Below are 13,298 nucleotides of genomic sequence, written 5' to 3'. Positions count from 1 at the left end.
TTCTTCTCTGGTTGAGAGGAACTGGTTCAATCGCTTTCTTTTCTAGCAATATGGAAACATCCGCCTTTAGGAGGGTGAGATGAGATGTGGTTGTCCTTGGCTGAATACTTAGAGGTGGAGTGGAAAATCTGAGACAATATCCATTCTGCACAATGTTTAAGACCTAAGTGTCTGTTGTAATTTGTTGCAGCTCTGTCAAGTGATTGGTGATGCTTCCTCCACTGGAGTGGGTAATGGCCTCGGGGAAGAAAACTTTCAGGGTTTTGCAGCTGGTTGTTACCGAGTACCCTGAGTAGACCGGTGTGCCGCTCGTCCTCTTTGTTGTTTCCTTTGAGGCTGATAGGCTCTTTGGAACTGCTGCTGAGACTTATTAGACGGCCACTGAGGGGTTTGAACCCTCTGAGAAAGGTAGCGGCGCTGAAAGGGACGGAAGGATCTTTGTTCTTTAGATTTTTAAAGATCTACCACATTCAAAGTGTCCAGTTCTGCCTTCATTTGTGCCATTTCATCATCGGCATGAGAGCTGAACAGTGTGGATCCTGAAAATCGCAATAATTGAATGCGTTGCTGAGCGTCTGGCTTTAGGGACATTAGACGCAGCCAGGCATGCCTCCTTAAGGATATCCCATGGCACTATGCATGTGCAGAGTGTAAGGCTGAGTCCGCTGCTGCCCTAATGACCTGGTTAGAGACCATAGCACCTTCTTTCACAATCTCTAAAAAATCCTCTTTCTGATCCCTCAGGAGATGGTCAGCAAATGGAGCAAGGAGTCCCACAAGGCCCTATCATATCTTCCCAAGAGTGCTGATGCGCTTGCTGGTTTTATGGATGTTGCCACCATACTACATACTTTGGGGCCTGCCGAATCCACCTTTCTACTCTCTTTATCCGGCGGAGAGGCAGCCCACGGAGAAGTGACGTGAGATTTAGGGGCCGCAAGGATCACCACTGAATCAGGTGGAGGGTCACAGTGCAGAATCAAAGGGTCTTGTTCCGGAGGATGGAACTTTTTTTTTTTTAACAGTCTGGAAGGCGCAGACTTTGTCGTGACCGGTGTAAGGAAAACTTCCATGGTGGGTTCTAGAATACCCAGTACCAGAGGAAGTAAAGATCTTGAGGCCGAATGTTGCTGTAGCGTTTCAAAAATTACTGAAGTATTTGGTGTCGGGACAGCCATTGGAATGTTAAGTTTTGCTGCGCCTCAAACTAATACTTCCTGAAAGGTATTAACGTCGTCCACAGGTGACGTACGAGGTTGAGGCGAGTCAGATAGAGTAGGTGAATAGTCTTTGGTAGACGATGAGGAGTCTACGTGGTAGTGTCAGAAAGAATGTGACCTTGACCTTTGTCGCGATCTGTGACGAGAGTGCCTTGATCTCGCTGAGAACGGCCAGATGCATGATAGCTACGGTGTGAACGGTGGCGCGATCTTGAGCGCGGTCTGGGAGCTGGAGTGACACTGGGTGCTTGAGGAAGTGGTGTAGGTGTATGGAGCAGCAGAGTAGCCGGCAATGGGGCAGGCAGATCTTGAGGATGCGGAGTTGCAGCTGGAGGTGGAGAGGTAGTGGAAGGTGGAGACGCAGATGAAGAAGGAAAACCAGCGAAGGAGAAACTTCTCTGAAAGCTGTGACTCCAACGAGGAATAAATCCTCCTTTCAGAAGTTTTCAGTGTCCTCGACGTCGAGGGACTCTTCAACGTCGACCTCTCCCTTCATCGTCAATGTACCAACGGCGTTGGTTGTGCGTCGAGCATCGGGAGTCCTCGACGTCATGATGCGGTGTCTTGATGTCGTGCAACGACGTTCGTTCGATGTCGATCCAGACTTCGACAGCGAACACGTGGGCGCCGTACCTGCTCTCGACGTCAACGGGGACCGATAGCATTTTCTGCCACAAAAACACCTCTCTGTCCTGCCACGCCCACTAGAGGCTGAGGGAAGAGCTCTGGTGCAAGATTGACCTTCACCTCGCTCAGAGGTCCCCCTGGCTTCTTGCTGGCGTCGCCTTTCTGCTTTTGCTTGAAGGTGAATCTTCTCTCTGTCGCTCAGGGTACGTCAGGAAAATTACCTGCAGATATTACATGAGGCAGGAAGGTGTGAGGATGGTAGGCAGATAATACAGACATCATGACAGTCTGTTTTGGCTTTCTTCCAGCCACATCTTGGTCATTTGTCAAATAGAGAAGGCATTTTTTCTGAGAAAAAATCCTTATTCCAGTCTGAAAAAGACCAAATTGAAGAAAGAAACTCAAAAGACGTTGAGTGAAACAGTTGTCACTAAATATTTCACTGATTTTTTTTTCTCGAAAAAACCTAAAAAGATCGAGCTCAATGCTCCAGGGTCCTGTCAGCAGGAGCCAGAAAAAAGAACTGAGGTAACTGCCTCAACTCTAGGCATGATGGGATACTGGGGGACTGGCTGTTCTTAAAATCAGTCTCCATTTTCTTCTTTGATAATGGCAGCCTATGGGCTACACTGCCCTGCACTCCATCATTGTTTTGCATTATAAAAAGGTTTGTGAAAGACTTTTTCTCCTGAATTTTCAACTCATTCATGCATTTGAATGCATGTGACTTAGCTTTGTCTTTTTTAAAGCAAACTTGATGAAGAATTTTGGACACTGTAGCCTTTCCTCTAGGCTGCATAGGGACATTCTTAAGTGACTTGGCAGGTCTTTCTGAAGTAAGGCGAACATGAACACTTAAGAAGTTATATTGGAAAAAGTGCTCTGGTGTCCCTGCAGGCAGGCAGAACTATTCACCGCTTATGACTATACATGGAAATCCCCTACGAGAGAAGTTGGAGAAACCTGTCACACAAGAGATTATGGAGAAAACTGAATCATCAGAAAAGGTCTCACTAACCGTTTTGGTCAGAAAAGCTGAGAAAAGGTTGAGATATGTCTGGAATTTAGGACTTTCAGTACCACTGTAGTGGTTTGGTTGATTGCCACCCACTTCCGAAGGAGCTACTGTGTTTGACACATTAAACTTTAACATCAGAGGCTAGTGTCTCCTGTGTCCAGACCTTTGAGTGCTTTCTTGACACCACAAGGACTGCACCAATTTAGGAAAATACTTTTTGGATTAGCCTCTGCAGCTTTAGTTTTCCATGCACAGAGGGCTATGTACCATATTGAATGTTTTGTGTCCAGAATGACATTCTGATATTTTCTAAGAATTAACATGATTATGTGAGTCACGATGGAGAAGAGTGTAAAAGACCTGAAGAACTGAGCGAACGTTGAAGGAGAGCAAATGCTATTTTTTGTGACTGAGTGGGATATGTGGGTAAAAGTATGTCTAATGATGGGGTAGGTAAAAAAAATCTCCTGTCAAAGCCACCTTGAAAACTCAGAGGCCTGACAATAGAGGGACATGCTGTGTTTTGCAAGACTCCTTGAGTATAACAACAAGTTTGTCTCGAACTTTATAGAGAAGATAAAGCCAAGAGAGAAAGACAGAAGCTTTTGATCAGATTAAGAGTGAAACTGCTTGCATTTCAACCCTTAAAATATTTTGTGTGGGAAATAAGTCTATACCATCCTGGGTGCCACTATGTTTGGCACTGCTGGAGTTTTTTCACAACTATCTGAAAACTATTGGTGAAATGTGTCAGTTTAGAGCACTTCGGAAATTATTTGTGGGGAAGCCATTTTGTTCAAAAGGGCGGACCATAAACATTTTATCCAATCTGTCTCCAATAGTGTGGTGAAATTTGACGGCATGCACTGCTAGCTTAACAGTTTTAAAGTTGGATCATACCTGGGAAGAAATGTGGCGACTGACTATGTATCTGCACTGCCATATGACTCTAGGGAGAGTGGTGAACTGGCATGCAGCAACTTGGATATCATTGCCACAGTGATTGAATTTATCTCAGGAACATTTGAAGGCATTAGTGAAGGTGACTGGGTGGCTCAAGAGAATAATCCGTTCTAGAATTCTATTAAGGTATTTAAGCAGAGATGGTAGCCAAATCCTAAAGAATTTAGATGTTATAAACGTCCGTTTTGGAATGTCTTGGAGGAACTGGAGGTGGAAGACAATTTATTCTTAAAGAAGAAAAAGTGCATGCCACCGTTTCAGCTACAGGATAGGCTTTTGAAGTTAGTTCATGAATGCCACACTGGCACACAGTTAATTAATCAAATTTCTGCTGGCCAGTACTAGACAGAATGGCAGAAAGGTGGATTACAGAGTGTATAGTTTGTGCCAGTGGCAGGATGCTGAAGGTGTGATTTGGACCACTTGCTCCAGTAGTATGGCCAAAGTGTCAGTGGGAGAACGCAGCGTTTGATGTTTCAGGCCCTTTCCATACTTTATCTAGCAAGGCCTGTTATGCTTTGGTGTTGACTAAATATGAGTCAAAGTTTCCTGAGGTCACATTTCCACTACACACAACCATCACATCAATCAGTGAGTTTTTCAAAGTCGGTATTTGCTAGGGAGAGGTATGCTGAAACGGTGGTTAAAGACAATGGGCCTCAGCTGGCAACCTGAGATATGGAAATATTTCTCAGTATGTGCTGTACATGTCACATCAAGAATGCTTTAAACAACACTCAATCAAAAGAAAAAGGTAAGTAGTTTAATAGACTTCTAAAGGACAGCAGTGTACGGGCACATTCTTGTGGTAGGGATAGACCGAGGTCTAGAATTTAAGATCGGGTTTGATTTCTAAATAGCTTTCCAAGTTTGGGAAACGGATAAGGTTTGTGATAGTGAAATCCAGGAAGGCAGTTATTCAAGATGGAAGGGTTTGGAATTATAGAAAAGTGCAAGGGTGGGCATTCTGATGTACACAATTTGAGTTCTTAGTTGGACTACCTAGTAGGAATTGGAAGCAGATGTGAAGTGGGGCCCAGAGTAAAGTTGGTGGTCCCGGAGTCATTGGAGAATGAGAATGGGTTATACATATGGCAAGGGTTAATTGATAATAGTGAACTGCAGGTAGTACTTTCTACTGGTGAACACAACAGTGGAGAACCCATTGCCTTCAGAGTCAAACATAACGAAAGGAATAGAGTCCCGTTAACGAGGCTCAAGGATTGTGTATAATTCTTTCAGAGTAATATTCCTAACTTGTATTATTATAGTTTTTCTTTGTGTTTTTTGTACTTTTGTATGAAGCTTTGTTATAATTTTTCCGCTTTGGTTGTGCATTATCAAAGGGAAGGGAGTGCTATATTGTTTCAATGTAATTTATGTGCTTCTGGCTCCTTAGCATTTCTGGTATGACAAGTGTCAGCTCCTTCTGTGAAATGCACACAGTTGATTTGAGCTGGGTCAGTTGTTAGTGCTCCTGCAGTAAACAGCTGTGCGATCACTGTGCTGGTGCAATGAATGCTCAGTTTGCTATTTATTAGCAGCACAACGTATACAATTCTCTTGTAGTAAGGTAAATCATTATGCCTTACAGAGTGGAGAGGGAGTTTGCTCTGGTGTTTTTTTTAATTTATATATTGATTTTCGAACTGTAAGTGTAGTATTTCTGTGTGGGCCATCACGTATGAAAACAAGGTCCAATGCAGGCATCTGATCTGCCCAAAGTTGGTTATAGCCCTCTGCAAGCACCAGAAGCTCCCCTGTGTTTCTGATAAAGTTCTTACATACCATAAAATGTACAAAATGATAATTATCACATTTAGGTGTCTTCTGGCTCTTTTGAGGTAGGATTTATAGATATGCAGTTGGAACTAGCTTGAAATCACATTAATGACTATTATATCTCCAGACCATATCATCCCTGGAACTTCATATTAATTTTTCCCCCATTTTCGTCAATAGATATGACTGCCAGTTGTCAATTGATTATTTCCTCTCTTGATGAGGGACCTGCCACATAACTGCATGACAGCAAGGCCCAAGGATCTGGAAGCTCAATACATGGCATGTTCCTACTGCGTAAAATGTAGACGGCAAGTGGTGCAATGAGCTATGTGGCAGAAAGGATGGAAAGAAATCCACAATTTGAAGCGGGAGACTGATCATCAATTTTTTAAAAGGACATTCAAGAGCACTCAGTTAGCAATTTAACTGGCCCACCAGATCACAGGGCGGACCTACAAAAATAATCCTATCATTCATACTGACTAATAGAACAGCAATAGTTAGAAGATGAGCTACAGCGGTGCATGAAATAAAAGTCTCAGTCAAGCAGGTGCATATGGATTTGATGACACAGCTATAATACTCAGGTCGGAAGAACAATGGAGGGTGATGTTCAACCCAGATCACTTGGATGCCAACCGGCAGGGACAACTGTGAACAAAAAACAAGGGATGCACACAACACTGAAAGTACATGCCTAGCAGGCCTATAAGAGAAGCCAGCAAGGATATAGGACTTGGGAATAGTCATTGTATTAAGCCCTGGAAGTATTTTCATCAGAGAAGAAGAAACACTCCAGAAAGAGAAGGGGTTATGGCCATAAACTGTTTAGTCATCATGCACAAATGGAAATGCTGACTTGTGTTTCATTGTCCATCTGTTTAGGGCACAGTGGCATAAGTAGTTAATAAACTGTTGCCACCTGAACTCCCAAAAACTTTGGAAAACTCAATGGTGGGTTCAGAAGCTACTGACACAGGTACTTGGGTTAATACTTCATGTGACGTTTTAGGTGGGCCTATGAAAACAGCATACACAACCTGTTTAAACAAACCTATATAACCAACTGTTGTATTTTGGATCAGAGATAGGATAAAACCCCATTAGTAGGTAGAACATATTGCATACCCTAACCCTCTCACTCTTTCTAAAATCAAGACTTTCATGTGGCTGTTGCAGTTCTCACTCACACTACTCTCCTATCTTGCCCATGTTAACGTGGTTTTTTTTCTTATGAGCAACAGAAGGTCGTAATGGTCATTGCTGTTAGAAATGTGCTCATAAGGGAGGCAAGGTTCTCTATTATGAAAAGGGGCACTAATTTCCATTGCTTCAGAGCAAGCTCCTATGCTGGGGTATGGTTGTGGAAGTTCCAGAGTAGGAGCTTCTTTTATATTTTCTTGTGGAGTACCTTCTAGTTTCCTAAATGTGGACTTGTAGTTGCTTCCTTTGTGACCGGGATGAAATTCAAGATGGCGTCCAATGACTGTGGGTAGGTCGAGCCCCCGTGTGATCGGAACAGTATTAGTGCCGCACACTGGTGAAGACTGCAAGGAGGCAATCCTGAGAGTATGACACTGAGGCTGAGCACCAGGCCCAAAGGTGCCACTTCTGCAGCTGCGGCAATCGTGTGCTAGGGGAAAGACGTCCATGTGTTGCACTGTTCCACTACCGAGTCCATTAAGTGGTCTGGGTATGCACTATGCGATTCCACTGAGTGCCGCTCAAAAAGAATTCCTTTGCAATGCTGTACTTGTTTAATCGATTTTGTACAATAAACGAGACCACGATAACTATCTAGTTCAGTCTGTAATGAACATACTGAATGCCGAATATCGGTCCATGCGTTACCTATTATTCTGAACAAACTATGCAATGCAACTAATCTGGAAAAGGACTTGGGGGATACATTGCACAAACGTTCTAAAAGCCAAATGGTTCAGCTTTGTTTTAATGAATAAATATAAGGAATTGTTATTTCAGGAACATTTCCAAGGCAAAGAAGGGTTACATTTTGTGCGTGGTCATGTGCACTCCTACTCACCCTCTCCATGTCCTGCAGGTAGAGCAGCGCAATGTCCCCTGCTTTCTCATAGCACATAATGATCTCTTGGTCGCGGTCCACATTCAGGTTGCTGGTGGGAGATGAACTTGACAGCTTTTCAAGACTGAGGCCTAAAAAGAATGAAAATACACGGTTGAAAACGGACAGAAAAAAGTATTCCTCTGGACGTCCAGTCCCAAAACTACTTTTGTGAATAGGGAGAGGTGTACAAGGCACAGGATGAACTGAGACACTCAGCTAATAGGCCTGGCTTGTGGCCCTATCCACTTGCAGCCGCCATAAACCGCGTTCCATGTTGGCAGAAATCATTTCAAACATTTAAATACACGGGATTAGAAGGATTTGATTCAGACAGCTACTGCTGTGTGCATGCCAGGAAGGGAAGGAAGTGTGGCTTGGGAACAGATTAGAGTCATGCGCGAGACTGCTGCCGGAAAGAATGCTGTTTAACAATCCAGCTCTGTCTCCTAAAGCCAAAGAGCCCTCGTTCCCTTTGGGTTCCATACAACACTCCTGCTTGCACTGGGCAGGAAGCGGCTTTCATGTAGTGCAAACTTAGTGTGTTTGTTTGGCACTAATGAAACAACAATCCCTGTATTCTGAACCAAAAACTCAGTGATTATCGACCTCACCAGACTAGGTTTATTGCGACATATAAAGACAAGTAGTCAAGGTTTAAGGTTAGGGAGAAAATAGCAAGTATACTATCCAGTTATGCCATTCGAGGTGAGATCAGAGGAATGGAAATCACAGCTCTCCGTTCACCCTGTAGTCTGAGCCCACCATCTCACACACTAAGTTAAAAAAGCACGAAATGAGTAACAAAGTGCAGTCAATCCAAAACCTTCTGAGAATATTAACAGTGCCAGATCAAAGGACCCGCCAGCATAGACATCATTGTTACCGTCATGCCCACCTGCTTACCGTCTGAATCTACCCATCCTACTCCTTGATGAGGTGTCCAAGATAGAGGATGAGTCCAGGCAGCAGGGTCGGGGCCTAACGCATCTTCCAGCCCAAATGTGGCAGGGAAGAAGCAGGGGGTCGGGGAGCAAACAAAAGCTAGTTGCGAGGCTGGAAAGAAGCCTCTCAATATCCCAGGGACATATGGAAGGGAGCAGACAGCTCATGCAATGCTGGTCTCAAGAGCACCTGGATGAAGGATCTTGTAGACTTTCCAGCATGTAATGCTGTTTTTCAGACAGGAACAAATCCGGCAAGCAGCAATGGGCCAAACTGCATATTAGTTGTCATGCTCGGGGGGTTGGGGGATGGCTGCCCTACACCAAGGGGCACTCTGCTTTTATTTTCTAACCAGGGCTGAAAAGTAGGGGCACTGCACTGAATCCTGGTTCTGGCAGCTATTTCTGGACAAGGTCTTGGATCCTGCCAACTCAGGGAAATATGCTGAATTTGTCCTGGTGTCATTTTCTGACACCGTAACACAATTTAGCAGTGCTCGAACATTGTCTGCATTCTGCTCGGTGCAGCAATCTGCAGGCAGTGAGGGTGCGGTTCTTATTTTCACTTCCAGCTGGGCACAAACAAATGCCTGATTTAAAGGCCATCAGCACTTCTTTTGTTCAAGTATCATCCTCGCTAGGTGCCATCTGGAGCCTAACACATAGAAGCCAATGCAATGGTGTTGTGGGTTAATTTTAGTACCTTGCTTGGGCAGAAATATTTTAGTTTAGCTTAGCCTAGGAATGTGGCCTGTGCCCTTTCACCTAGATGGGTGCTCCAATTTCATTTATTCATTTTAGTTAGCCTTCTTTTCAGCGTGGATGTTATATTTTTCTAATCAGCTGTAATTCTGCAAACATGTTATTATCGTTATTTTCTGTGCATTTCATTTCAGTGTGCCTCTCCCCAGGGCTGATAAAAACAAGTACATGATAATATAGCTGGTATTGCCAACACAAGAGTGCGCAGACAGCCGACACTAAGGCACCTGCTCACATCAGGCCTGTTTCACAGAATGAAAACACATTTTCTTATAAAACCACCATACAGGCCTGACAAAGGCAGGGAGGTCATTCCCGCCAGGATACCAATCCATGCTGTACACCATTTCAATGCAGATCTCAGCCTTGTCTCCACAACCAGTCAAGGAGATGGCTGACCCCAGTACTAAAGGTAATGGAGGTGGGTGCTCCTCTCATGGGCTGAGTATGGGCAGATTTGGGCTATCACCGCTATGCTCTCTCTAGAAGCTAGATGGGAATCACATACACCTGTGTATTCCAATATGCTGGGGTTGTTGTTTTACTTCTAACTAATCAGGACAATCCTAATCTTGTTATGTCTCATTGTCCTAATAGTTGCAGCTCATCTATCTTATAGTAGAATGCAGTCTTTGCAATAAGTATACTGAAAACCCTTCTGCGTCTCTTTCTTTGCCTATGTGTGTGCCTGAGACCTTTAGCTAATGAGAGAAAAGGGTGTGATTTGTCTACCACAACTTCCCTGAGAGGTCACCAAGTGTCATGGGTCAGGCTGCCACAAATCACCTTTGCTTTCTAGGTTTGGGTGAGGTGCTGCTTGTTAGCTGAAAGGGATGTCTGACAGTTGCCAACCAGGGCGGGAAACAAAGGCACATAGCTTATCACTTCACAAGTACTTTTTGAAAATGTTTTTTAATCAATTGTTTTTACTGATGATAATTCTGTACCTTACAGTCACAATGCTTCTCATTTTCAATCACCTTCTGATTTAAAATGGTTTCTGACTCTTGAAGAATTTACTTCTGTTTTTGTAAGAATGTTTTTTATGTATATTGTTTTTATGTTGTACATTTATGATCCTGGTGGTCGAAATAAAGATATATCAAGAACTTGGAGGCAGATTTTTGACTTTGTTCAATCCCCCCTATGTAAGAGAAGTGCATGCATTTTAAGAATATTTATCTGTTTTACACTAATATTTTTTTTTAAATGGCACCCACTAATTTACTTTTTACTTGGTTCTTTTATAGCGCAACCCATCCTAGTGTGGGGTATCCGAGAGCTTAACATCAAAATAACAGACAATAAATTATACGTGTGCAAGTCAATGTACAGGAAATGTTATATGACAGTGAGGGTTATAAGGAATCAAATATCATTCATACTTGTAAACATTATGTTTATAGTGAACGGTCAGGAGAAACACAAAGGATATAAAACGTAATGCAGTGATTGGGGTTGTCTGTACTAATCAGTTTTTATTGATTCTCGCAGGAGCCCTTCTTTGCAATAATAGAACAACAAAAGATTGAGAGAAAATAAAGATCTACATCCATGCATAACAGTTTAGATGCAGCTCTTTGATACCGGTAAATAGATCACTGTGCCACAGTAGAAGGATTGCAACTTATGAACAGGAAGTAACAAACTGATTTCAGTGTCACCAACAGTAACCCACTCACCCATTTACATAAATTACAAATATGTGAGGTGCATGGTATACAATGTGCTGTACAGAATGCATATTAACCATCTATGCTAGTCTGAGTGAGTGAGTGAGTCATATAACATTTATTTGGATTTGCATAAATCCATGAAAGCGTAAAATTAAAGCACAAAAACATTTCAATTGAAACAACTCTACATAAATACAGTGATTCAATAAAAAGGGCATATAGAGACAATTTCAATACCATCATTAAGGGTCTTGAGCTTTTTAGAATGCATTTTCCCCATTGCATTCTTAGGCTGCAACTTACAAAAACAAAGTAATTTAAAATTCAGATTTAACTTCCACTCGAATCTCTTAGATGGTTTTGTGCTCACCTGGGGGTATTAGCCCAGAGAAACCTGTTCATATCTCTTTCTGAGTGCCAATGATTTCTTTAAAAATGTAAGAACTTCCCAACAGATATCTTCATTCTCCAGGCGATATAAGTAGCGTAAACCATCCAGATAGGATCTAAAATTTGATTTCCCCAATATGTATGTTAAGAACTCGCGCCTTGGGGCCTCGTATAAAGAGCAAAACAGAAAAAAGTGGCATGCGTTTTGTACAGATAATTGGTCACAACTATACAGTGGTAAATCATGGGACCAACAATGTTGAGTGGGAAAAGCTACTAAAAAATGGATCATACAAAATCTGAAAAGTGATAGCTACCGCCGGAAGAGAGGGTTCGTTACCTAGATCAAGTATGGTTCTATATCATTCGTTGTCCCCAGTGGGACATATGTTGCAAATGCCAGCATACTTTGCACTTTCCTTAGCCTATTATTATAACAATAATTTAAAAAGTTATAGTTTACTATATCTTTTGTTTTGCAGTAATAATGGTAGGATTTCCATACATTTCTTTCATGGCTATCAATTCAAAGCTCGTCTTTAGATAAAGCAGCTAGGGGATCTCAGCTGACCTTGTTAAGCCTAAGCAATCAGATATGCATGTGCGAACCAAAGAAGCCTCAGGATTTGACCATACCTTAACCGATAACAATAAAGGGGACAGGTTCAAAGAGTCTGTCAGATATGAGAGGCCAAGTTCTCTGTGACGTACACAGTTTGCTGTACCCTGGGGGACCTGTAATAATCTCTTCAAAATGGAGTTTTCATCTGTTTGTATAGACTCCACATTTGTATATCCTCATAGGCCGCCACCATAGGATCCTGCTGAGGCACATTTTGTTTTGTAAAGATAAATTATCTCTTTAATGGGCTTTTGGCCTAGTTTCTGTGTAAAACTAAAAATAGCTTTAATGTTACTTTTAAAATAGTTTGCACCAACGTTTAAAAGATTCTTCCAAGCCAGGTAGGATCTAAACAAAATGCATAATTAACATTTTGCACTTTCTGCAGTATTGCACTCCCCATCAAATATGTTTTGGTTTTCATATTACGTGGCCCACAGTCATAACAAATGATTTGCCGTAGTTAATGTTAAGATCTAATGTGGATATGTAGCTTGAAAAGCCATCCTACAGAATTTCCAGACCGAGATGTTTGGCAATGCCATTTATGTATAGCAGGAATAGGAAGGGTGCAAGAATGCGTCCCTGCCTAACTCCTCCCATGAATTTTAAAGGAGGGGTCAGTTCACCCTGGAGACCAAAGCACACTTTCACAGTAAGTCCTGATGTTAACACTTAAGTAACACTAGGAGATCTGTCTCCACTCCCATCTCCTCCATCAAGGTCTGAAGTATGGCACAATTTACTAGATAAAAAGCCATAGATAAATCGATTAAGTCCATAAGAAGTGACCCCTTTTTAGCTAGGACATATTTACTTGCTGTTAGGTACAAAGTTAGGCATTGATCAATTGTGATTACCCCCGGCCTAAAGCCAAATTGCACATTTCACAATATTTTTCTACCTGCTGCAAATTTTTCCAGGGGCTCTAGTGGGAATCTATCAAGAATCTTCATGCTTGAGTCGATTAGGGAGATGTATAGCATGTCGGTGATGACCTACCCCACCCCCTTTTTAAAATTTATTTTTAATAAATCGGAACAATAATGGGCAAATAGTCTGAGTCAAAACTGTGACTGAGCAAAACAGAGAACTCTCCCAGAACTACATTTACTACCAGAGTTATATTACTGCTATCATACTCCTTTCAAAACTGCTGGCACACAAAGATCTCTGCAGCAGGTGTTTTAAAACTGAAAGGTATTTTA

General features: G+C 42.3%; 1 protein-coding gene across 1 annotated transcript in view; it reads right to left on the bottom strand.

Annotated features, from left to right (window-relative positions):
* Positions 1–13,298, bottom strand: part of TTC7B (tetratricopeptide repeat domain 7B) — a 1,338,716-nt gene that overhangs the window by 1,154,155 nt on the left and 171,263 nt on the right. Inside the window, exon 4 of the mRNA XM_069208186.1 lies at positions 7,658–7,788. Coding sequence (XP_069064287.1) covers positions 7,658–7,788 — 131 coding nt within the window. The remainder of the gene's footprint in view (positions 1–7,657; positions 7,789–13,298) is intronic.

The sequence above is a fragment of the Pleurodeles waltl genome, chromosome 9 (assembly GCF_031143425.1).
Source record: "Pleurodeles waltl isolate 20211129_DDA chromosome 9, aPleWal1.hap1.20221129, whole genome shotgun sequence".
NCBI lineage: Eukaryota > Metazoa > Chordata > Amphibia > Caudata > Salamandridae > Pleurodeles > Pleurodeles waltl.
Note: the sequence above shows the minus strand (reverse complement) of the source record. Positions and strands in the feature narration are given on the sequence as shown.